This window comes from Nematolebias whitei, chromosome 4 (assembly GCF_014905685.2).
Source record: "Nematolebias whitei isolate Nwh7 chromosome 4, NemWhi1, whole genome shotgun sequence".
Taxonomy (NCBI): domain Eukaryota; kingdom Metazoa; phylum Chordata; class Actinopteri; order Cyprinodontiformes; family Rivulidae; genus Nematolebias; species Nematolebias whitei.
The window spans coordinates 13,334,510-13,362,124 of record NC_056501.1 but is presented as its reverse complement, the minus strand read 5'-3'; the positions used below and the strand labels follow the sequence as shown (position 1 = coordinate 13,362,124).

Sequence of the window (27,615 nt, the reverse complement as noted above, 5' to 3'; positions counted from 1 at the left end):
AATAATAATAATAATAATAATAATAATAATAATAATAATAATAATAAATAATAAAAAATAAAAAAAAAGGTTTACAAATGCTTATTGTGCTTACAAGGTAGTAACTTAGTCTGAAATATTTAATATAACAACTCTAAATGAAATATATAGGTCAACAGATTTGGCTCACTATTTGGCAACAAAATGGTCAGTTTTGTTTCTCTGAACACCCTTAACACCTCTTTGTCACCCTTAATTATTGCATAATAAACAATTACTAATGCTGTGTAAAATGCTTACAGAGGAATTAATACATATATATAAACTATTCATTAGCCATCTGTAAGGGAAGCCTTATTGTGAAGTGATACCAACAAACAAACCTTTATTTCCTACTTTTATAAGCAAGTCATATTTTTACCATGTGTCCTTGTAAGCATACAGGGTATTCAGGAGTTTATTTGTAGCACTGGCTAAATAGAAATGGCAATTTTTAGCAGGAATGACTTTGATGTTTGAAAGCACTGAATCATCTATAAAACAACTTTAGGGTCTCTTCACAGTTGAAACAATCAAAAGAAGACTTCTGCCTCTCCTCTACATTAGAATCTGCTTTTCAGTTCAAATCTGTGCAAAGCAAAATTCCTTCAAACCCTCTTTCCACCCTCATGCTCTTGTCCCCTGAACTCCCCATCTGCCTCCCCGTCTCTGCGGCAGCATGGAGAGAAGTGGCATACCTTTGTTCATGTCAATCAGCTGCTTCTTCTTCTGCTGGCGCTCCTGCTTCTCGCGCTCTGCTTTCTCCTTCGCCAGCTTGGCTCTCTTGATCTTCTCCTCCATCTCCCTCTTCTTGTGGTTCTCCTTCACTGCTTCCTGATGAGGCACACGAACATAAACAGATAAAATCAGAATGTGGCTCCTACCACCTTCAGTCTTTTATCGACTTCCCTACTGTACAGCGTTACAGGGGCAGCAGAGTACCATCAGCAAATTTGTATCCCTTGGTGGGCTTGATGGACAAAGATAAGTGTCTGGAATAGTGTATAATTTTTTTTCTTCCTTTAATGTTTGCAAGTAAGGATTGTATAATGCTATGCTTTTCACATTTTCAGTTATACAGAGCTACTTTATTGTCATCAATACATTAATAATCAATTGTACACATATGTAGCAAACACTGACGCATTCTTTTTCACAATATAAAGGAGCATTGCACTGGAAATAAAACAATAAAAAAAAAAACACTAAATAAAAGCAGCAGTGTCTCAAAGGAGGAAGAAAACATCCTTTTCCTCCTTGGTCACCAGCTGAAATGTCAGGAAGGAGTCATGGGAAGAGAGATAATCAACAATATGCATGCCTTTTACAAATGTGTCCGTTTGTTCTACTGCCAGCAGAGAATAAGATGCACCTGTGTGACCTTTGGAGACGACAAAATGCTTTCGTATCCCAGGCCTGTGGTGCGGCGATGAAAAGGTTCCGCCGACGGTAAGTGCATGAGTGGGAGGTAATACCCATTAAAATGATTTTGTGTTGAGGTCCACGCATGTTTGTGTGCTTCTGCTCATCTGCGGTGTTCCCCCTCATGTATACATTCATGTATATATGGATGCAAAGCCCCTCTCTGTGCGCTGACATAATAAGTGGCGACAGTAGGCCCCCATCTACTGGCCTCGTGGCCTCGCTGAGTGTGTCGTGTTGGCAGTTAAGACAGGAGGATTATGGGGATTGTGGGAAAGGAACAAGAAAAGAGCAGCCCATCATGCCAGTCAATAGCAGGGATTTTTTACATGCCTAAGGACACAGGCCCTCATTGTCACTGTGCCCTTGTTAGATGACAAGGGCAACAAGAGTGGCAGAGATAGACAAGATGTGTAGTAAATCTGATGAAATAAAATATAAATGGTTAAAAAAAATAAAGTTAGTCATGAGGTGGTGAGTTTTTAAATCATGCACATTATGAAAAGCTGAAAAAAGTGATGCTTTTTCTGTGTAACTGCTGCAGGTCAGTGAACTCTCACATATCAACATGTATTTAATTACCACATCAAGTTTTAGAAAATTACCCTGCTGCTCCTGACACAGAATATTGATTGCATGCACATTACTGCTGTTTTGAATTAGACAAGTGCTGTGCTTTGTGCTCTTTAACAGTTAACTTTAGCATGGACAATATTTGGCTAATTTCAGTGGAAACATCACTACAACATTCAGAGTCTACACCATCAAATGGAGCATAAATAATGCAGACTACAAATAAATTCCTGTCAGCAAAATTTACTCTGAACAAACAGTTAAATCTGACTGTAAACAAGCTTATGCAACAGGATTCTGTTGTTCTAACTAAACAACATAACTAATTATCAAAGCACTAAATATGTGTTCTCTGTTTTATTATTTGCTCATACACCATTCTCTTTGAATGCTTTTTCCTTCAGGGATGATTATTATTATTATTATTATTTGGTAACTGTAGATTTTAGGAGGACTTCTGGTGTAAAACAAGATGTATGATAAAATTATTTGTGATTGTATAATAAACAGGAGAAAATTTAACAACAAAAGTCAGGGTTCATCTTAAAAAGCTTGAATCTCTTGTCAGATATACTGTAAGAATTTCAGAGATGTTTTAAAATTTATTAACACAATCTAATGTCAAATTGATGTCCTGAGTACTTTCATCTACTGAAGACCAAAATGGTTTGGTGTCATTTTAAAAAGAGCGTGAAAGCAATTTTATTTGGTTCACATTTATTCATTTGTTTTTATGTGAAACTGATTGTGACTCTAATAGCACCACATGAGATTAACTGTTCAAAAAAAACTAAAAAGTCTGGAGGAAAAAAAAAACAAAAAAAACAACAACAACTGAATACTGTATTTTTAAAACCCTTTGATAAAATAATAATAATTATAAAAAAATAAAATAAAATAAAAACATGTCCGTTGGCATTAAGAAAAAAAAAAAAGTATGGTAACAAACTGTTACCTTTATCTGGTCATAAATCAGCCTAATAAAATTTAAATCAATTTAAAGCATTTCTGAAGGGAGTGGTGGCTCTTCTACAGGTGTGCAGTGGAGAGCATCCTGTGTTCCAGTATCAACGTGTGGCATGGAGGCTGCACAGCTGCAAAAAGAAAAGTTTTGCAGAGAGTGATGAAGGCTGCACAGAAGACCATTGGAGTCAGCCTCCCCATCATCACAGACATCTACACCTCCAGATGCAGGAAGAGGGCCACCTGCATCATGAAGGACCCCACTCACCCAGCACACACACTTTTTGCCCCACTCCCCTCAGGAAGGAGGTTAAGGAGCATTAAGTGTAGAACCACTAGACTGAGGAACAGGTTCTACCCTGAGGCTGTTAGACTCATGAATCTCTAACTAGAATAATCACTGTGAAAAAACATATCATGTTGCTGCTGATCTGTTTCATGTTGCTGCTGATCTGTTTCAATGTTGATGTGTTCATGTGTGCACATCTGCTCACAGACTCATGTTCATGTTTGTGCTGATGTTCAATGTTTTATGTTATGAGTGCTTAGTGTATATTTAGTTTATGTTTTTCTTAGTTCATATCTTAGATGTTATTACTGTTTTTCTTATACATTTTATTGTTGGATGTAACTGGGACCCCGTGTACATAATTTCGCTCCACCACATGTACCACATGAGGTGCGAATGACAATAAAGAAACTCTGACTCTCTCTCTGAGTAAGGCCCTTAAACCCACCATCTGCTCCCCTGGGCACCCTAGATAGCAGCTCTCTGCTCCCTACAGAGGGCTGTGGTAGCTCGGTGGTCTGTGGTTGCTTCAGGAAGGGCATACGACATAAAAACAATTGCAAAGTCTTTATGTGACTTAGTTCACTGTGGCAACCCCTGAAGAAAGGAGCAGCCCCCCCCTGGAAAAAAAAAACCCCCCCAAAAAAAAAGCGCCCCCCCCCGAAAAAAAACAAAAAAACTATTTAAAATAATTTCTACAACAGAGTATTAGTTGCGCTAAGAAAAAAAAAAAAAAGAACATTATGAGAAAAAAGACAATGTTACGAGAATAAAGTCATACGAAAATAAAGTTGAAATATTACAAGAATAAAGTCGTACAATTACGAGAATAAACTTGTAATACGTCCTGGGTCAGCTCGCACCTGCTCTGGACAGCTTCTAATGTGAGTCATTGTGTTTATGAAGTAGTTTGTGATAACTTTTGGGTCACTGTGAAATATGCATCCATCCACATTATGTCATGACTAAATCCGTCAATGCAGCCATTAATTGCAATGTCATACGGCTTCAGTTAATCATAAGAATCCATATGCCACAGTGCGTTGGGCACCCTACTATTGCACTGCCGACGTCAACATTCATCATTTTACCACAGTTGTAAGACTGTTTTATCATGTCGGAGTGCTGATAATATTATAACTTTTTTTTGGTAATATTCAGAGTTTAATCTCGTAATACTACAACTTTATTCTCACATTAATTTAACTTTGTTCTCATATTACAACTTTATTCTTGTAATATTTCTACATTATTCTCTTATGACTTTAGTATCATAATATTACAACTTTATTCTCATAACAATATGACTTTATTCTCATATTATGACTATATTGTCGTACGACTTTATTCTCATAATACCATGACATTATTTTTGCTTGTAATGTTTTTTTTTCTTAGCGTGGCCCTAATACTCCATCATAAATTAAACCATCCATCCATCCATCCATCCATCCATCCATCCATCCATCCATCCATCCATCCATCCATCCATCCATCCATCCATCCATTATCTTTACCCGCTTCGCTTCTTCCATTTTGGGTCACGGGGGTCGCCGGTGCCCATGTCCACCAATCACTTTGCGAGGGGCGGGGTACACCCTGGACAGGTCGCAAGTCCATCACAGGGCCACATAAAGACAAACAACCATTTACTCTCTCACTCACACTTAGGGACAATTTAGAGTTACCAATCGGCCTAACATGCATGTTTTTGGTCTGTGGGAGGAAACCAGAGTACCTGGAGAAAACCCCACGCATGCATGGAGAGAACATGCAAACTCCACCCAGAAAGGCCCCCGGACCGATATTTGAACCAGGGACCTGCTCGCTGAGAGGCAGCAGCTCTACCAGTTTCACCACCATGCTGCCCTAAATTAAACCTCTCATCCTAAAAAAATGTCTCTTTGGTACCTTGAATCACTTAGAGGTCATGTGATCACTAGTACATTTTTTTTTTTTAAAGTATAAACTTTACAAGACACAACAACATGTTTGGTATTCAATAACAACATTGTGAACTGACGGCTTGCCAGCAGCACATCTGATGAGGCAAATTCAAGTTTTCAGGGTCAGCGAGAAAATGAGAAGTGAGTGTATGTCACATTCCTGACCTCCAGAAGGTGTGACACTTACTGAAACGTACTTATCTTCTTTTCATACGTTTAATAACCTTTTTTGGTGTGATCCACAAGTGCAATACCAACAAGAGTACGGCTGGATTTTCTCTTTCTGGATCTGTTTCCTCAATAATTGATGGCATGTGTGTGTTGTTCTTCCTTGACCCTGCACAGCACAATCCATCTTCCACAGCACGGCTTCCCTCCCATGCATACAAGTCTGCCGACCCAACGAGGGAGCAATGAGTATTTCCAACTGCTCAGTTGCACCAGTGATCTCACATAGAGTGACATTGCTGCATCTCATTTGAATTTTACAAACACCACAACGCCTGCGCTTTAAGCAGCAAATGTGTTTATTAGCCATCTGCTGCACTATAGCCCAGTATGTGGGGGGAAATGGCTTCAAGAAGTTATAGGTTACAGACTGTGAGATGTCTGCTCGGTGGTCTACATTACACCATATTGATAAATGACCTCCAAAGTCTGCTGCAATGAATGTAATGACTGCATCACTCATGAGTAAGTAAATACACTACAGACACATGATGGTGATTCAGCAGTGTAGGTCTGTCTGAGCATCATCCTTCTTATGATTGTGATCATTTATCATATCAAAGCAATAAGTAAGCTTTATAAGTATCAATAAGTGGTTAGCATCAAAACTTAGAGGCACCAAAACTATTATTCTGATTGCGTAGATAATCTGTCTTGATTTTTTTATGAACCCAGTTGGACTCTTTTAGTTGTATTAGAAAGTCACTTCATTAGTTCATCCCAGCCCATCTGTTAAGCTTTGATAACTCATTAATGCAAAAAAAAAAAAAAAAAAGTCATCACCTTTATGCTTCTGGTCAGGATTACATATACACACCCTGAGATTGCATTTCACCCAAGCTCTATTTCAGAGTACGGCAGTACCATTAAATTAACAAATTGTTAAACTCCTCAAATACCAACTCCATTTATTGGAATCAAATAATATTTCATTGGTCACAGAAGGGGGGGGGGGGGGACAGGGAGAATAAGGCGGGGTGAGGGAGAGACAAAAAATGAAACTGAAGGAAAATAGAGTTAATGGATTCTCTTATCAGTTACATTCAGTTCTGTGAGGACTGTCTGTCAGTGCGTTTACTCAAATGCCTTATGTCGGTCGGGAGCATTAAGCTCTCGCTTTTTAGTAAAAGCAATTTAGGGTGACTATATTGCGATGGAATTCTTTAATACAGCAGATGCTTTGCGCTGCATTACAAAAGGGCAATGCAATAGAGACAGAACTTAGCAAGGATGTTTTATTTATTTATTCATTCGCTTGTTTGAGTCAAGCAACTCAACATTACAAATAAATATAAATATATAAAAAAGTCTCGGGCTCACAAGGCATTCAGTACCAACATATCTTGACAATAGGTCATCACATTCATTTGATTTGCCATTTAGAACAATAAGCAGCAATTGATGCAGGCTGCCTTTTGCAAAGATAAATAAACATCAGACCCTTCCTGAACATCATTTTACTCACTAGAAAAGCTAAAAAGGAATTACTTGTGCTGCAAAGGAGTTAGCTCAGTTATTTCACATAGTAAGGAAATAAAACAACAATCAAATAGGAACAATCATTGATTTCTTGTGCTCTGCAAGCAGATGGGATTAGCCTTTCTGACAGCAAAGCTGAGAAGCCAAAAACTATAAATAATATCTGAGAAATGTGGTGATTAAAGACCTGTTTTTCTATGAATATATTAACAGCACTATATCCCACTTACTTCTATCCCCTTAACCATAGCAGGGAAGTTTAAATCGGTAATAAAATGTTCATAGGCAGCTATTTGCTTAAGAGAATAATTTATTTTCTTGGCTGGGTGCGTCTTTGAGAGATATGCAACTCTGGAATTCTTGAGGGAGTGTTGTTTGTGCTTGTGCACTTTGATCAGAGAGAACGACGAGCTGGTTTCAAATGTGGATCAAGGGAAAGAAAAGAAAAAGCTTCAGACAAGGGGACCTTGCCGTTTATACTAATGGATTGTGAGGAGAAAAAGACAATACCGTCTGGACACCATGTCATCATCCTGACACCAGAAGCTTATGGGGTGGTGCCAGGAGGGATGCACAGGAGGTAGACAAGCAAAGAGACAGTTAAAAAGTTTAAAAGTGTACAAAATAGAAACCTTTTCTCAGGAGTGATGCTTTGTTATTTTACTATTGGTGTTATATCTGCCTTACAATCAATGAAAAAAAAAAAAAAAAAAAAAAGATGTTACTTTTTTTTCTCTTTTTTCCTTTTTTTTTAAATAAAAGAAAAAAAAGAGAGAGAGAAAAAAAAAGATGTTACTTCTAATGTTGACAAATCTTTCGTTTTCCAAGAAAATTCCAACAAGGTTTGCACTAAATATTGATGTAAAATTCTATAAACACAAGACAAAGGTTGAGCAACAAGTTCATGAGTCTGCCCTGGAGTTATAACTCTCCTACCTTTATTTATCATTCTTTGGAATAATGTATCCTAAACTCTTTCCTAAAATATTCCTTACCTGGTCTTGTTTATCATTTAAAGGGTGTTTCAGAAAACTGTTTTAGAAAATGGCCGCACAGACTAGTCCATGTTCCTGCTCCATGTGTCTGTTCATAAGTCACTGATGGAGACGGCCACATCCTGCAAAGATGTGAGCTTTCAAAAATGAAATGAGCATCACAGAACTAGAAGAATGGAGCAGAACTCAGCTGTGTTGACAGGAAGAGCAACACATTAAATGTGTGACAGACATCTCCCTTTTATTGTTTTCAAATTATGATGAATTAAGTCTATTCTCTTTGTGGCTAATTATTTATACACTACAAACAATGTTTCTGTTGTCATGAATTATCATCCCTCAGTATTAAACCTGTTTGCTGTTGTTTAATCCTGCTAATGGATGGCCACACAAACTGTGTCATCACTTCATGTGTTAATGAGCTGTATAGTTGGCTAACCTTTTTACATGTCAACCATTCTGGCTCAGTTACTACTGTAATGTCTGGACTATTCAGCACACCCAAATATAATCTGAGCTCTAGGCCTGTCGCGATAAACCATAAATCAATTAATCGCATGATAAATGAAAATTATCGACCTCATTTTCATTTATCGGCTTTATCGTTTTTTCATGTCTCTCTCTTTCTGAAGACACTGGATAACAAAAAGCTCAACTCCGGTGCTCTTCACTGACCCCTTTCTTTCTCTTTAAAATCTGTTTTAACCGTCCAAAATCACGTTTTTTGATCGTTACAAAAAGCTAAGCTGAGAAGCTAAGCTACGAGCTAAGCTAACAGGCCGACCTCGGGGGAAAAAAACTCCGTCTTGTCGAAGCTCCAAATTTCAAGGTTGAAACCCGTGCCTTTATGTAAAAAGTTGTTTTTCTCTGCAAAAAGAAGCTGAGAACTTGTTACTGATGTTTTTTATTAAAAGCTTTGTGTGCAAAATGCTTTGCTAGAGAGCTCAAACCACACCAAGCATCTGCCATTTTGAGAACTGAAGAGAGACACTCCATGTCACATCAAGAGGCCTCCCTCCCATTTTTCTTAAAGAGTCATGCTGCTCGCTCCCTTACTATCCATCCTTTGATTCAAACAGTCTTATACTGCCATCCGGTGGTTGAAAATGGTACGACACGCAAAATAAATTAACAAACGTGTCTTCTTAAATTTGATAATAATTGCTAATTACTGTAAAATTTCAAACAATATTACCATTTATTGCAATAATTTCTGTGTTCTCAAAAGAATCAACAATTCCTAATCAATATTATAGAATGAGAAAATCAACCAGATTCAGTTTTGTGACACAAAATACAGTCGTCCCTCACTATATCGCAGTTCACTTCTTGCGGCTTCACTGTACAGTATTTTTTTTTAAACCCAGTTTTTTTTTATATTTTGTGTACTGTACAAGCTGTGCAGTTCTGTACACTCATCTCATCATCATCATCTTCATCGCCAGTGTGTTTAAGAGCAAATAAAGTGTTTACAAAAGAATGGGGGAGGTTAAGAAGAGAATGTGGGGAAGGTTTCTAGGAGTGTGGGAAGGGTTTATAAAGCCTTAAATCTATGTAAATAATAAAATAAATATAACACTGCTACTTCACAGATTCTCATCTACTGCGGGGGTCTCTGGAATGTAACCCCCACTAAAGGTGAGGGATCACTGTATATTTAAATCCCTTTAATATTGTTTTACTTTTTAGATTATCAATACACAATGTGCAGATAAAAAAAAGCTTCTGTTTGCAGTACCCTAAACATCATTGTACAAACTCAGATTTTTTTAAAACACAACGCCAACTTTACGATGGGTTTTATACTATTAAATTGAAAAAAAAAAAAAAAAAAAAAGTTTTGTATAGGACATACATAAATCAAATGCAACAAGAATAATCATTTGGTTGTTTTATATTTTTTTGCAGGATTTTTTTTTGGTTTTGTTTTACTAAGAACAACTGTAGATGGCAAGAAATAGTTTTTTTTTTTTTTTTTACCATACTTTAAGGAGAGGGTAAAAAAAACAAACAAAAAAAAAAAAAAAACTTTTAAAAACTTTATGGTCAATTGCAGCACTTAAAAAAAATAAAACTCTGTGTTTGTGTTATGTGTGTTTGGGGTTGGGGTGGGGGGGGGGGTGGATAATAAAAAAAGGGCACTGTGACCTAGAAAAGAAAACATATATATGTGAGAAAAAAACCTAAGAGGTGAGCATAGCTACATTCTTAGAGCAGAAAGAGAAGTTAAAAGAACCAGTGAAGCTTGTCATGGCTGAGGAAATATAACGTCTACAATAAATGGACAGGAAGAAGAAATGGCACACTCTCAAATGAGAAAAGAAGAAAAAAAAATGTAGGTGAAGAAGGTAAAATATATGCCTCAAAAGCAAAAAGTATTGATGTATTATGAAGGGCAGAGTGTGAACAAATCTTATTGCTTCGTTTCAGATTGAATTTTTATACTTTTGAAATGAATCCTGGTGATGACACGGTGACGCCTTTGAAGTTTTCTTAAATTGCGTGAGAAGGTCTTAGTTTAAAAAAAAATAGGGTCTGGTGTTTTCATGATGAGATGCAAGAATCAATCTCAAAGATAAATGAGCTGCTGAGAAAATATCACAAATCGATTGGAAATCTCCTTTAAAAAGGCCTAAACTATATGAGGTGCAATTCCCAATTCCCATTTAACATCAAATTCCATATATAAGAGTATAAAATTAATTTTCACACAACTTGCTATACCATCTGTGAGGCCCTACAGTGAGTTTCATTCAAGTGTGAACATGTGTAACTGCACACATTCAATGTGTGAAGACATGTGGATTGTAGTCACTGTTAACTATAGTGTGCTTACTTCAAAAGACCAAAGGTACAAATACAATATATCTTAACTTACCATGAAGAGGGTGCGGAAGTTGGCCAGCTCTCCGAAGAAATCCTCCACGCTCACCGAGTGGGGGTCGAATGCAAAGAAACTGCCCATGTTCTCATAGAGCTTCTGCATGTTCTTGTGCATGGTGGACAGCTTTTCATATTGCTCCCGAGATTGCTTACTGAAGCCGTGAGAAGAATTCAGTCAAGGAAAACGAAGAAACGCATGCCTCAAACAAAAACAAAACACACTCAAAGGGTACAGTAATCAGAACTAAAAGCAAATACCAAACATGTTAAACTGCAGGGAAGAAGAAAATATATATCACAAGCTTTGTAGTATTTTGAAAGCTTACCTATGTCAAGGTCATGGAAACAAAGAAAGAAAAAAAACTGGATACAGAAGGGTCTCTATCTCACTTTGGAGTCAATAGCATGGAGAGCTAATAGCTGCGGCTCTGAAGTAATGGAAAGGTGTTTTGTAGGCAGCAGCATGACACAGATGGTTGCTGAAAAAGCTGATTGCAGTCATTGTTCTATTGTTTCGCACAACAACAATGGGGTCAGGTTGTTTTGAACCTCACAGCTCACGCCGCACTGTGTAATTTACTGAACAGGCGGAGGAATTTTCTCCTGGTGAATGAGTATTGACAGCCGGCATCAGTTAAGCATTATCACAGCAGCCACTGACCTCATAGAGACTACACTTGGGCACTACAAGACTCCCACCCTGGGTGGGCTGTGGACAACACAACAGAGATGTATTGTATGTACACACATGCATGCAAAAGTGAGAACTAAACAAACCTGGACAAAGCAAGAAAAAAATCCTAAATATACCAAAACAAACATGAAAAAAAGACCTTGGGAAGCACTTTCTTCAATACATTCTCTTCTTGAAATAATAGTGTTTGTTAAAGTGGAATGTCTCACATACAGCAAGAATTATGCAAAGTCCCCCCCCCCCCCCCCAATGGACTACATAACTTGGTATAAAAAATAACCACCAGTCATGAAGACATTTTTGCTCTAAACCTTTCCTACTTCTAGGATCATCAAAAGCAAGAAAATTTTTCCTGTATGTGAACTTACTAACCAAGAAAACACATTCAGTGACTCACAATCTGTGCTAATACAGTGTGCACACACTGACACAGTCTATTCTAGTAAATGGAATGTCTCAAGTGGTGCAGTGCTACAAAATTATTTTAAAAAGGCAGTCTAGGCATATAGACAATGTTTAGGCAACAAAAAAACATGATTTTTGCATGCACACATCCAGCCATTCATGCATCCAGCCATTCATCCATCCGTCCTCTTTACTCGCTTTTTTCTTTTTGGGTTACGGGGTCACTGGTGCCCATATCCAGCAGTCACTGTGCAAGAAGTGGGGGACACCATGGACAGGTCTCCTGTCCATCTCAGGGCCACATAGAGACAAACAATTATTCACTCTCTCACGCACACCTAGGGGCAATTTAGTTACCAATTTAGCTGCCCAGTCAGACTAACATGTATGTTTTTGGTCTGTGGGAGGAAACTGGAGTACCCAAAGAAAACCCACACATGCATGGAAAGAACATGGAAACTCCACCCAGAAAGGCCAGTGACCTACTCGCTGAGAGGCAATAGTTCTACCAACTGAGCCACCATGCCGTCCACAACTGCCTAGCAAAATGGAAAATCACAAACAAAAGACCACTTCCATACCTGCAAATGCTTGTAGATCACTTTGTGATAATTGTAAAAAGCACTCTGAAGTGTGCTTCTAAAAAATGTTTACAGGTCCAAACAATCCTACACTTTGCCCTCCCTCACACCCTAAAACTAATCAGAAAACCCTACCCCATGGGGAGAAATTCTAACACAATATAGGAATAAACTAAGTGACAGAAGCAAGGAGTGAAAAGGGATTAGGCATTGGTATCATAAGTATACTCTATTGCTGACAGCACAGACCAATAAAACATACATTATGAAACTGTAGTAAAGCGGAAATTATCTGATGTAATTTGTCTTTCTGCCATTCTTATGCATTTTCCAATGTAATGAGTTAAAAATAACAATGACACTGTTGAACTGAGTTGCGAAAGCTCAGGAGAAGAGAAATGTCTTCAAAAAACAAAAGAGTTAAGTTGCCTTTGATTCAACTTGGCAGGATTACCATGTCCTGGTTGACTGAGAACCCAAACTAGCATAATGATGCTGCTGCTGTCAACCGATAAACAAAGCCATAATTTGGACAACATGCTTCTTGTGTTACACTTAGCAAGGTAGCAGCTTCCAGTTCTTTGTATCATGGGTGCAGTTAAAGGCAATTAGTGCTCTTTTGCAGTCGCCTTGGCAACATGCACAGTCTGGTGATACAGCATGTGGCCTGCGATTACCAGGGCCAAACATCCATCAAGATATTGCTCTTTTTTAGCAATCTCCCATTATTCTATGAAAACCACCCATTTATTGAATTTTGGTTCTGCCTTTTTAATTGACCATCACAATCAAGTCCAGGGGTTATTCTGTGTCCCTAGGCAAGTTTTTAGCTCACAAATGTTTTTCATGGGTTTCCAAAAAAACAATAATAATACAAATAAAAAAATAAACACCTTTCAATTATGTGTGTAACTGTGCACATATACACACTACCATGTACATGTGCACAGGGAAGTGTATTTGGTTATTTTGGTGACGGAATGATGGGTGTAGATTTGGATTGCATTTTAGGATAGAAGTAGGGCAGTCTGCACAATGAAGGGAGGGTGGGAATCATCCTTCTGTCTTTTCTATTCCTCCTTCTTCCTCCCATGTCTACCTGAATGTGATTTATCCCCATTGTTCCTGTCAGACTGTGGTTATATCTTCCTTTGTACACCTCCTTTTTTCCTCTCTTCGGTGCACAAACTCAAGGGTCCCAGCAGAGCCATGTAAAAGTAAAACTTTGCCAAAGTAACATACCAGTATATTCTAAACATCCAAACACTTAAATGAGCTTTTTTTAACATAACTGTAATTCTTTGGTACATATGTAAAATTATCCTTTGCAAAAAATATATATATATTTTTTAATTCAGTCTACTATGACATGGTACCATTTATTGAAAGTGAAGTGTTTTATTTCCTAATCCAGAAACTACTTATGCAGCTAGTTTTAAATGCTAGGCTAAACTACAAAAAAAAAAAAAGTTAAGTTATGTAGTGCTCGTAGACATCAACAATGTTTTGCTAAAATTAAGTTTAAAAAAAAGTGTCAGTTTGGTTGCAAAAGACATGTTGATACATGGATATTTCAGCACATGCTTAGCAATGCCTAGTGACATCATCTACAACCATTATTGACTTGCAGTATTGATCAAGTCCACGGTTCCTTTCGCTCAGAAAATTTTCATCTCATAACTGCCGCCTGACTTGCACAATAGCCATTACAGTGAGGCAGTGAATAGTTTTGGTGTTTGTTGTGGCTTGTGGCTCTGTTTCTTTGTCTCTACTTCGCTCTCCTTCTCTCACTCACTGAAATGCCCAGGCATGCGCTGTGGTAGATGCGTCCCGCTGGGGACTGGACTGAAGCTGGCTGGGCTTTTGCTCCTCGTATTTCCACATCAAAGACATGTCATAGTGATGGAGCCTGACGCACACTATCCTGCAGCAACACAACCTGTACGGTAGAGCCTTCATCCAACATGCATACAAAAACAAAATGAAAAGGCAAACATACGCACGCACACACATACAGACCAAACATGTAGTCGCTCTACTCACACTATTATTCTTTGAATGTCTCTCTGTCAGGTTGTCCATTACAATTTTCTTAATATTCACACTCGTTGCATCCTTTGTTGTCTTTTCTCACTTTTCATTTCTTTTTTTACCTGTCAAACACACTTTTACTATAAATCTTTTCTACATCGCCACTTGTTATTCTAGCCATCCAAATCTCAATCGAACAACAAATCCATTCTTTCTCTCCCCCTCAGAGTGAACTTTTAGAGATATTCTGTCTGAGCTGTGTCTGCTTTTCACATCACTTGGGCTTGGAGTGGAGAAGGGTGTGGGCACCATGGGTCTCACGGTAAAGCATCAGCCAGCCTTTGGTTGCCCCCTATCCTGTTTGTTAGTCTTTGTTCTGCTCTTTGGGCTATCCTTACAGGACTGCACTCCCTGTGCACTAAACCTTACTAACACAGAGAAAGGCTACAGCTTCGTAGATGGAAAGTTCAGTCTTGCAATCATGGCTACTGCTGTGAGTATACACTTGTGAAAGCATTCTGCTTCCCAGTAAGATTAAAACACTTAATTGTCCAAATGTGGGGATTTGCTTCTCAAGAGCTCTGCATGATACTGAAATAAATTCAACCTTTATTTTTTACAGGTCAGTCCCATTGAGCTTCGGGGACTCATTTACAAGCGAGACCTGATTTTAACAAATAATGATGACAACAATACACAATCATAAAATAAAGCAAACTAATTGAGAATAATAAATGAAAGAAATTTGTAATTAAAAAATGAAACAAAAACAGCTAGAATGTAAGACAATGTAAAATACTAAAAACAGGAACATGTCTGCATTGGTTTTTGCCATGAACTTAGCAGATGTCTGAAGCCACTTAGAGAGGTCATGGTCGAGAGCTTCAGATCTTTTTGCAAGATATTACAGAAAACAGGAGTGGAGTAGGAGACGGCCCTTTTGCTTAGTTCAGTTCTCACTGAGGGAACACTGCAGGTAATAATGTCCAGAGAGCGCACACTGTAGCGTCACTTACGAAGTGACATGTGGGAGATGTATGAAGGCAACAGACCAAGAAGTGATTTAAAATATGAAAATGTACAAGTGAGAGAGTTTATGTGAAGTTAATGATGACTTAACCAGTAAATACAGGGTGTAATGGTGGGTACGGTAGTTACAGCCAGTTATAAATTAGCGCATCGTGAAAGGCAGCGTCCGACATCTGCAAGGTTCTTGTAGGAGCGTTCATGAAAATAATGTCACCATAGTCAATGGAGGGAAGGAAAGTCACAGTTACAAGGCGTTTCCTAGCATTCAGAGTTAGACAGTAAATGCTTTAACAACAATTTAACTTTATAAATTTGATATTGCATTTGTAAACCACAAGAGATTTGCAGCACACCAGCTATCATGTAGTCACTAGCTTACATAACTCAAACATTTAACTAAATTTTGGCTACCTATGCTGGTTTAGACAACATCAGATGCAAAATATGAAGTCTGGAAATATCACCAGCATGCCTTTTAAAATCAATTTTTAACCATTCTGGTTGTTTTAAAAACCCAGCTGGTTCTCACAAAAATAAATAAATAAATAAATAAATAAATAAATCCAGATTTAGGTCTTTCCCTTGCCCCTGTGTTGCCATCACTGTATTTAATCGGTCACCGTTTATAGGTTTGACACATTACAAAGGGTGCATTTAAAAATAGCTGTAATTAAGGACGTTCATTTTTACTATTGCAAAGTGACGTCCAAAATCACATCCAAGTCAGATTTGCTGTGTTTCTGGAGCCACACTCTATTCCATGTCATGATAAAACACAGTGAAGAAGAAACATTTTAAGTGCCAGAACCAACTTAAAACACTTTACGATGGCCACAAGTGAGGGTAGCAATAAATTACTTGGTTTGTTTACCTGTGTGCATGAGAGAGTTATTAAAGTACTACATAAAACCCTACAGTGGAGGCCCAAAAAGCCTTCTTAATAAGTCTCCTGTAACCTAGTTCCATTAATGTTTATTTATTTTTTCCTATGTGCTCACTGGCCACTCCATCCATCCAAGGTCCCACAATAAGCCTTCTTTTCTCCAAACCCCACTATCCCTGCTCCTTTTATCCCCATACCTACAGCCAGAAGCCCCTGTGGGCCAAATTACACCAAGGCTGCCCAGTGACTGGACATAAGTCATCATGTTGATTGAGAGAGAAGACTGAAGAATAGAGTGCAGAGCCAGAGTAGGAAATCAGTAATTCAGCACACATTAGATGGAAGGACTCATTTTACTAATGCAAATTAATGAGTCAATACATCAAATTTTATGTTATCATAAGTCCAAAGCTAATCATCTTTTTCCTACTTGTTTATCCAAGGTCAGAATTTTGATTTTGAGATTTTTTTTAAACCATTTTAATTTGAAAAAAAAAAATAAAAAAAATAGATGAGAATAATATCAATAAAAAGTGGAACACATTGATATTGCCCTAACATATTTTTATTGGGTGCTTTGTTTCTCAACATGATGTCTGAATAAAATATACAGTATGTTGTGATACAAACAAACTGAAGTTTGACACATTCCAATGTTAAATTTGATATTCATGAATAAACACTGTGTGCATACAAAAAAAGTTGCATATGCCATGTTCCACGCACATCAGGATGTAAGAAAACAAATGTTGCATGAAAGTGTGCACAACTTTACACAAACTCTTGACTTGTGTTTATATGGCTGGATGGATGGAAAGATAAGACATAGACAGTAACAACACAGTGAAACACAAAGATATGGCACCCTGAACATGGGTAAATGTTCCCATTAAAAACTGTTTACTTAAACTGCAGAAAGTTTAGTTATAAAATGATAGGCAAGTATTTTTTTTTTCAATAACTTGCCAAGTAGTTTTGGAAAGTTCCTATTCTTTACCAAACACTCCCTGATAGGACTTTGCAGATGGTTTTGTGTAAGGAACCATATGGCACGTCAGAGTAGCTATGACTTGTTTTACTCTCATGGTGACAGTATACTGTAGCTCACTGATGGCTTTGAAAACTACTGAGGAATCTAAACTAAACACCAAAATAATTTGAACACAAATTTGGGAATTTTAAAGACGTTGTCCAGCAATTTCAATTTCCTGCTTTGACATGGTCACAATCTTTACTTTTTTAAAGCCACCATCTCATCACCTATCTTCTACTTCCCCTACCTCTGGAAATCAGAAGCTAGAATTAATGCCGATTTTACTGTCAATTTATTCTGCCCATCTGTCCCTGAAATATTTATACATGTAGAGAGGAAAGTTGCTTCTACTCAGGCATTCAAAGCTCTTCACTAAAGGACCCAGCTGGTGTTCTAACATCTCAGTGAGAGAGCAACTGGTTGATATAATGACTACATCTCATAAAGGGAAAGACAGTATATAAATTATAAATGAGAGGATAAGGTCCATGGGAATGACCTGTTGAATCATAAATAGACTATTTAAGAAAGAATATTAGAAATAAATAAAAAATGGCCAAATGGTGATGACACCTTTTCCCATGGTGATATTGAGATGCACACACTCACATACAATTTTATCTTCAATACCCAGTTATGGTTGTCATTCTTTTACTCCGATCCAAAGCATTCTTGATGTCCTGGGGCTGAGTATCTCTAAAAATTCCTCAGAGCAGCTAAATGACAATGGAAATCCATTGTGTTTACAACATTCACATTTGTCAAAGTGTAAAAGGTCAAGTCTCTTGTTTCCCCTGATCTGATCAGTAAACATTAAATCTTTCCAACATACAATGAGTTGTGAGATGTTTAATTTTTATGGGGTTTGCAGACAATTTTACATAATTGAATGGCCATTTATTAACAAATTGTACATGCAAATAAAGCAATTTTTACATGTGAAAATTTGTTTTTTGTAAAAAAAAAAAAAAAAAAATCAGTAAAAAGCATCTGTAAAGCAGCTAACTAGTGTTACACATTTTGACTATTTATTTATGTATTGTAGTCCCATAACTTAAACTAATGACCTCTTCTTTTTGGCAGAATAGTCAAACAATGAGAATTGTTTCCCTAATTAAGAACTTATTTATGTTTTTTAATGGTTTAGAATACTTTAAATCAAATAAAGCTCTCCACTTTGCTGCACATGACTGCAGCTGATGCTTTACGTCTCATTTACACAAGCTCCACTTTGACACCTCAGATTTTAAATCATGGTACCAATAGATGGTGTGTACCTTTTTATTTGGGGGGGGGGGGGGGGGGGGAAAAACGTTTTTTTTTTTTTTTTTGGCAAACACTTGCTCTGTATTGGTATCCAATAACCTGTACATATAATTATTTGAATAAGACACATGATATTTACCAGTACTTGTTTTCTTGCTTATGTCTTGTCTGTGTAGCTCCATGTTGACAATGACAATGATTAATCCAAATTGCTGGTTTGCAGTTTATTTTTATTTTTTGATATATGCCCATTTCTCTAGCTTTTTGTTGATAATGGTTTATGGTTCTATTGGTTTATTGGTTTTATATGTGTTGCAGATGACAATCAGTTGTACTGATCTGCGTTGTAATTTTAACATATTTTTGATATAATCTTTCTGCAATTAATATGACGTTGTTTTCGTCAGTCATTCCTAGTCATAGCCTACATGTGCTTCTAAGTTAAAATAAAAATCCAAACAAATAACTGCATGAACATTATAACAAACATCATTAAATACTGTATGTCCTGACGCATGCTCAAAAATCCAGGTCGATAAATCTAAGGTTGTGTCAGGTCCTCTGGATGGATTCTTCTTTGCTGAAACGTTTCATCGTTTATCTAAAAGCCTTCTTCAGTCTGAAGAAGGCCTGAGATTCCTGAGACATTTAAAACACTCAACAACAATCAGAAAGCTTTAACATACATCAAGTCTGTTCAGGTGTGAGTGACTGCTGTGTTCTGGACAAAAGACGAAACATTTCAACAAAAAACCAAAGTTAATGCTCAATAGTCCAGGTAGAAAATCCAACAAAGTTCAGTCAGGTCATCTGGATGGTTTCTTTTTGTGTTGAGACGTTTCATCCTAAGGACTTCATTAGTCCAAGGAGCCACAAAAAAAAAAAGAGTCCCACAAGCAGCACACCTACATAGTGGACCAACAACATATCAGCAAAGAATAATCCGTCCAGAGGACCTGACATAACCTTGTTAGATCAGTAAATATGGTTTTCAACTAATTTAGTGAATTCAAAATAATACTGTATAATGTTATTTGACACCATACTGTTGAAGTTTCTTCAAACTGCATGTTCTGCATGACATCTTATGCATAAAAAGACATCTAAGGTTTCCACTCACTGTATTCCTCCGGAACACGGGTCACTCAAAGCTGAACAGACTATAAGCAGGTTGAAGCTTTCTGATTGTTGAGTGTTTTAAATGTGAGTGGAATATCTGGCCTTACAGCTCCACTGATTCAACCTAAACACAACCTAGACTATTGTTGAATATCTTAATTTTATGTAAACTGCATTTTAATATTGTAAAAACTGTAGCTCAGTGATAAAATCAAGTGTCGATTCTCCGTTATGTGAGAATGAGAGCAAGGATCAGGTACTGCATAAGCAGTACATCATTTTACAATGCATAATAAACAGTGATGTATTCAAGTCAGATGTGACTCACAAACTGAGACATTTGACTTCAATTAAGACCCATTTGTGGAGTTTGCACACAAATCACTAAAACACTCAAATGAAATCAAATCTATTATGATTGCATTCATTTATTCATATAGTAACAGCTCACATTTTCATCAAAGTTAAAGATGTCCACAGCTTCACTCTGCACTCACTGATTAATGATGACAAGAGTTTATCCTAAAGTGCAACTGTTTAAAAGTGGGATAAGATCCATTTTTTTGCTTGCTGATAAAGAAAGGGTTGTAGGTTTTGTGGTAAAGGATGGGCTGCAGATACAGAAACAAAAGAAGAAAGAAAGAGGGAGAAAGCCTGTATTGATCAGATTCCTTCAGTCAGACCACTGGCCAGGCAAACAGCATGACAGAGTACAGCTCCATTCAATAGCCTTATCATTACCGCAGCACAAACCCAGTCAGCAGGTCAGCCTGTTTGACCTTTGGTTCAGTGTGTCTCTCTGTGTTTGTGTGCATTTACAGAGGCAGAGGGGGAAAGGAGGGAAACATTTCGATTCTTTAAGCCAATGAATCCCATTATAAGACCACTTACAGCACATTTCTTTGTTCAGAACACTGTCAGCCTAATGAAGTGCCCCCGGAGAAAAGGGTGTAAAAAAACATTCCACTCCCTCAAAAATGTCACTGCTGAAATAAGTATTTATATAAAAAAAAGACTGATCCAAGAATTGGTAGATGACGAAATACAAGATAAATGTAAAATATTAGATGTGGCATTATACAAACTAGAAAGACAACGTGTTTTTAAATATGACTACAGATTATGTTAATTGCAAGATGGTCACGCTCAGCCGAGCCGTAGCTTCACAGGCTCCTGGTGAACTCAATCTTTTTATCCAACATTTTTCAGTCAGGTCATCTGGACAGTTTCTTTTTCTTTTTTTTTTTTTGTGCTGAAACGTTTCGCCTTTGGTCCGGAAGGCTTCATCAGTCAAGAAAACGCACAACAAAACTGATTCTTCCCCCAACATCTTATTCCAAAGTGGAACAAACCTTTGTTGTTTTCAAACAATTTGACAAGATTGTCAACAAAGAAGAGGGCCAGCAAAGGAGGAGGGGGTGTACCAAAGAGACCATCTTATCACAAGCAGAACTGGTTTGTTCCACTTTGGAGTAAAATGTTGGGGGAAGAATCAGTTTTGTTGTGTGTTTCCTTGACTGATGAAGCCTTCCGGACCGAAGGCGAAAAGTTTCAGCACAAAAAAAAAAAAAAGAAACTGTCCAGATGACCTAACTGAAAAATGTTGGATTGTATACCTGGATTATTGAGCATGAACTTTGTTGTCAATCTTTTTATGTTTCTGTTACTTTTGTTTTAACTTTTGTTTTGCACCTACAATGCACATCACAATATGGGCATGACCGCAACACATTTGTGTGAGTTTTCTGTGTCACTGCCTTGCTATCATGCCATCATACCATCCTGCCATCGTGGTTCAGTCCCTCCAGCCTAGGGCTCAGGCCTGTCATGGCGGGTGTCTCCACGAACCTCCATCTGCCTGTACGTACCGAACTCTATGGACCTGTTCGGTTTCGCAGGGAAACCTTGGATGTTTTACGTCTGCTGGACCCGGTTCTGGAGGGCAATCTGGGAGGGCAACTGCTGCGGTCATTATTACCATCAAGCTGCTGATGGGACCTGCTAACAAGACCTGCGAACGCTGCTAACAAGACTACGCTGCTACCGAACGACGCTGCTAACTGTATCATGGTGCCAACGGGACCATTTGCTAAGATAACCTCACTGTCATCAGAACCACTCTGCCAGTAGGACCATGCTGCTGTAGATTTATTTCCTTTTCACTTTTGGCGTCTTGTTTCTGTATTTTTGTCTGAGCCTAACAGCACTTGCATTAGCGTGTAAATTATAGCCAAACAGAACCTATGAGAATTGCGCTGCTGTTGTTCGGTGTATTATTTTGCACTATTAGTGACTGGAATATATCTTAGATCTTTTAGCGTACCGTTGGGCATTCGTTTAGTTTATATCTTAGATCCTTATTTATTGTTTCTTTTACATTTTATATTTTTGCTATTTTTGGATGTAACTGGGACCCAGTGTACACAATTTTGTTCCACTTCATTTACCACATGCGACGCAAATGACAATAAAGAACCTTGAATCCTTGATTAGAATATACAAAACTGAAAAGTTAAATCAGCTACCGTATCACATTTATAAGAGACTGTATTTTGATTTTATTTATTTTATTTCCTAAATTTTTAAAATTATCACTAATAGCCAAAACAAGTGATGAAGGAGAAAAACATAGTGAAGTGTAAAGAAGTGTATAAAAACCACAGCACTTGTACTTAATACAAAAAAAACAACAACATTATTTTATCTTACATGATTCATAAATGTTACATATTGCTCATAGGATAAGCAATAAAGCTCGAGAGAGAGAGGAAAAAAAAAGTTAGGGTAATAGCCCATAGACTTTCAGGACAATCATCTAGAAAAAAATGTCACAAAAGTTTACAAAAACATCAAAAGACTTCGTTTTTACTAGACAGGTGATTGAAGTAAACATCTGTCAATCATTTTATGTCACAAGTGAACTTACACCAAACCATTATAGCCTGACCAGCTAAATCAGAAAGCTGTGGACTGTGGTTTGTTTTAGGAAACAATATTCAAGGTTTGACAGTGTTTATGTGGCTACTTGTGGATGAATATTAAAAAAAAGTAGTAAATTCCATTTATATTGAACTGTAGCTTCTTTATCAAACAATTGAACTACAATACTCTATAAATGACGTGCTGTAAATTGCACCCACATTTCAGACAGATTCATGAAAATCATAATAAGAAATCAACAGAATCTTTTTAGAGCCAATAATAAAATAGAATCCCTTCTAAATACAAAGGGACCACCCCACTCTTTATTAGATTACCATCAGACATGACTGGCATAAGTAGCTGTCAAAGCCTTGGAGCAGGGGAGAAACAGACTGGGGAGAAAGGAATAATGGAGCCGTCTCCACTGGCAACACAGAGGCACATGTCTATTCTTAGCAAATTAATTTAAGGCTCTAAATAATTAACTGATAATTATCTGGCAATCAAAAGTAAGATAAAATGATCTTCCCAGGAGTTTCTTTGTTTTGTTTTGCTTTTTTTTTTTTGTCAAGGGACTCAGCGGGTGGAAGAAAGAGCTCTGTAAGTCACCAGTAAAAAAAAATAAAAAAAAATAAAAAAAATAAATAATTACAAAAAAAAATCTGTTGGTGTTGCGATGCAGAAAGAGAATACTATAATTGACAGGGAATACAGTACAATGTGGTTGCTAGAAGGAAAGTGGGTTTGCTGATGATTAGTGCCTAATGAGTGGCAGAATACTAGAAATCAAAATGTATTTGTGTGACAAATAATGGATGTTTTACCAGCTGTCTTCCATGTGTTTCTCACACATGCTTTTACACACAGACATTCATTAAAATGAAAATAAACCCTCTTACAAATGACAGGCACGTTCAGACACTATCTTTCATTATTAGCAAATAAACTGGATTAACTAATGTTCCCTACAGCAATAATTACTAAACTGGTAAAAAGGTTGGTCGCAAATTTAGTTGAGTGGTGGTGGATGATTTGTCTGCGAGTTTAAACCTGACTTTAACACCACTGAAGGGAATTCAAGAGGGATAAGGATAATTGACATGATGCTGAGAAACTTTATTTAAATGTACCCCCCACCCCCCCAAAAAAAAAAAAACGAAAAATACATAGTCCCTTGATTATCACAGGGGTTACGTTTCAGACACCACCATAACAGGTGAAAAACCAGGAAGTAGGGACACTATATTTGTGTTAGTATTTATACATTTTAATGCTCTATAAACTTTCCCACACTCTTGCAATGTTCTTAACAGCGTTCTAAACTCTTAAACCTACATACATTTAAACAACATACATATATGTACTATACAGTACTGCAAACTTTTATTTGGGTACTCATCATTGAAGATAATACTACAACTTGAAGGATGAGTTCAGCTTCAGGATTATTTGTGACTTTCCTGCCAGTTCTGTGAGCTTAATATATACATCGCTACTTGTGACTTTTGCGTTGCAAAACTATTTTTACCACATCAGTTTCTCCGCTAGTGTTCGCTCCTCCATTGCTTTTCTTTGAATTTCATCAGAAAGCAGTGTCCGGAAGCACTGTTGGTTTATGGGTCGTGTAGATCTTTTGACTTGCGTTACAGTATAGGCTCATTGAAATAAAACTACATAATGGTGGCGCCTGTCAGAATTATTTATTTATTTTTTGTCCTATTGGTTGGTTCCCTCTCCCATTAACATTTTCCCCACATCGTCCAAATCCTGTGAGTCATATTAAAGTTGGCAATCGTGTGTTGTGTACAATCTTATGTTGAAAACCTGCAAAAAAGTGAGTCTGCGAATGTAAAACCCCAAAGAATCGATGGACTACTGTATATATATATATATATATATATATATATATATAAAGGTGGGCCTGTGACTGGAAGATCGATGGTTCCACTCCCAGTCCCGACAACATCAAAAATTGTGGGTGGGATTGGTGAAACACCCTCACATGTCTCCACCCTCATTTGTCCCACTCTGGGCCCTTGAGCAAGGCCCTTAAACCCCCACCTCCATCATCTCCCCAGAGCGCCCTAGATAGCAGCTGTCTGTTCCACACAGAGGGCTGTGGTAGCTCGGTGGTCTGTGGTTGCATCAGGAAGGGCATCTGGTGTAAAAACTATTGCCAAATCTTTGTGTGACTTAGTTCAATGTGGCGACCCCTGGCGAAGGGAGCCGCCAAAAGAAGAAAAAACAAACAAACAGTTCATTTCATACGTAAAAACTCTTTCCTCTTCCTGCCTGTCTTCATCCCTCAGACTCTAGAACTGTATCTCCATTTCTCCAACCTATTATCTTCTCTGTCCTCCAGTTTTAAAAATATATATTGTTATGGGCTCATTCACATTAACCAGACTGCTAAACAAAGCATTTAGATGTTTCTGTCACATGAATTTCTCAGGAACAAATTACAAACATAGGGAGAACTATCCAACTTCACCAGCAAAGTCTAAAAATATTGCAAAAAAGGATGTTTACGAAACACTACACAAAAAAAAAATGAATAAAAAAAAAAAACAGTTCTTCCCAAACAGACCTCCTTTTCTTCAAGTCAAATCTCCTTCTCAACGTGAAACCATAATGGTGATGTGTTTCCAAAAGAAGACGTGAAAGCATAAGTTTACATACTGTTCTTTTTTAGGGTTTCAGGATTACAAAGAGGGTGCAATTAGCTTGACGGTGTGACATGCTTCAGTGAGAGTTAAAGCTGACAGTCCTACCTAGCCTCCCTCCTGCGCAACCTTTTATAAAATCAATGCCACCACTAAACACAACCTTCCCTGTGGAGCTGGTCCCTGTTACAGCCTCCTTTCCCTCCTTGTGTCTGGAGGAAAACACAGATAAACAGATAATTTAAAGACACCCCTGCTGTCCTTCTCTCATCTTCTAGTCTGTCTTTTATTATAAAGTAACAGTACTGTCAGTAATATCCAGAACAAAAAATAAATAAATCTGTCTGAAAGAAACACTTGTATTTAAATCTCATGTTCTTTAGGTGATTATGCTTTGTTTTGCTAACAGCAACATATGTGAAAATCTTTGTTACTGACATCAGTATAGTGACTTTTTCCGAGTTACAAAAACTGTTGTCCTTGAGGGATGACAGATTAAAAAAAAAAAAAAAAATCCTTTCAAGAATTTCAAGAAAGAATCAGTCTCATAATTTTGTTCTTCACTTTTAGGAAGAGGCTTTCATGAAATCATTTGAGATTATAGAGTAGCACAAGCTTTGGAAACTGTTTGACATGTATTTTTGTGCATCTGAATAGTTTAAGTACTCTAGAATAATGAAAGACAAATAAGACCAACAATTTAAATTATTTTTATTATCATTGCCTAATTCATTTTCTTTTTCCTTAACAGACTTATTTTTCTACAGCACTCCAAATGTTCCCAAAAGTACCTCATATTAAGAAGGTAACATACATTTATTGTTGCTTTACACTTATTTTGCACATGTAACATCAATGTTTTCATCATTCCCCATGAATATGTGTAGGCTTTTGAGTTGCGACATTACAGTAGGTACAGTAGGCTGGCTGTGTTACCTGCTTCAACAGCTTCATGGCAGCATCACTGCAGTCATTTGGCAGTCTGTTGCTCTAATTTGCATCAGATTACATGCCCACAGAGGCAAACTCTCCTTAATGAGTAGCATCATCCTCTGCAGGTGGCAGAAAAGAAAACACGAGATGGAGACACAGAAATGATCTGCCTCTTCAAGCTATTGCTTGTCATTGGCTGACTGCTGTTCTGATGACATCCATTTGTGCTTTGAGATATTTTCAACTGCTCAGTCTCTCTGTATTACCATTACCACACCAACTCCTAATATGAATACATTACACTGTTATTTAGCCAATTACCATATTAGGACTGTCACCAAAGCTGATAGGCCATGATACTACCACTTCAAAATAAATCTGTCTTTTATGGTCGTGCATGCTACATCTGCATTCTAATTATTACATACTGTAATGCATGAGGATGTGTCACATTGTAGGTGGTTTAAACTAGACTAGATGCAGCCCACCTCTAATCAAAGTGGTTAGGGGTGGGTTGTGGGTAGCTGGTGCTATTGAGCGGGGGAACAATCTATATCAGTCATTAAAATGCAAATGTGTTTACCAAGCCTAGCTTTGATGCTGCAATAATAACAAGCAGTGTGGAACAATCATGAATCAAACTTGTGCAGCGCCCTATTGAATACACGCCGACGCCATGTAATGAAACAAGAGCTGAGGTAAGAGCAGTTTCGGCCGTCAATACAAAATCCAACCATTATCTGAGAATGTGAAACAGAGAATTAAGTAGCACGAGCTGAAGCTGGCACAAGTCCAAAGCTGCATTTCAAAGGAAAGCCAGATTCTGTGCCCGAAATTAAAGACTGTTTGCAAGTGAGACGGATCAGAGAGGCCACTGTGCTTTGTAAATAAACTGAGGTAGGAGAGCAGCTGCTTACAGACAAAAAAAATCCAATGTAGCTGGGAAGACTCATAGGTGTGTCACGTTTAAAAATGAGCACGAGCTTGCTTTCTAATATTACTTGGTCCAAAATTGAACCTTTGGATTGTCTAGTCTTGATTGGTGTTCGAGACTTAATAAGTTCCCTTAAGCACATGTTTCATTTGAACAAGCACATGAGTCATTTAGAATGTGGTATTTATATTTGGGATTGTTAAATAGGACCATTTTATGGATCAAAGAATAACGACCAAATTACAAAAGCCTGCTATAATATTAGTGTTGCTTGAGGGTGGAGACCTAGGAGGTTGCCTTACAGTCATGTTTCATGTGAACAAGCA

General features: G+C 37.5%; 1 protein-coding gene across 1 annotated transcript in view; it reads right to left on the bottom strand.

Annotated features, from left to right (window-relative positions):
- diaph2 (diaphanous-related formin 2) overlaps positions 1-27,615 on the bottom strand; it is a 461,650-nt gene that overhangs the window by 72,826 nt on the left and 361,209 nt on the right. Inside the window, exons 26-27 of the mRNA XM_037675202.1 lie at positions 10,792-10,956; positions 717-852 (exon numbers count right to left, since the gene is read on the bottom strand). Coding sequence (XP_037531130.1) covers positions 717-852; positions 10,792-10,956 — 301 coding nt within the window. The remainder of the gene's footprint in view (positions 1-716; positions 853-10,791; positions 10,957-27,615) is intronic.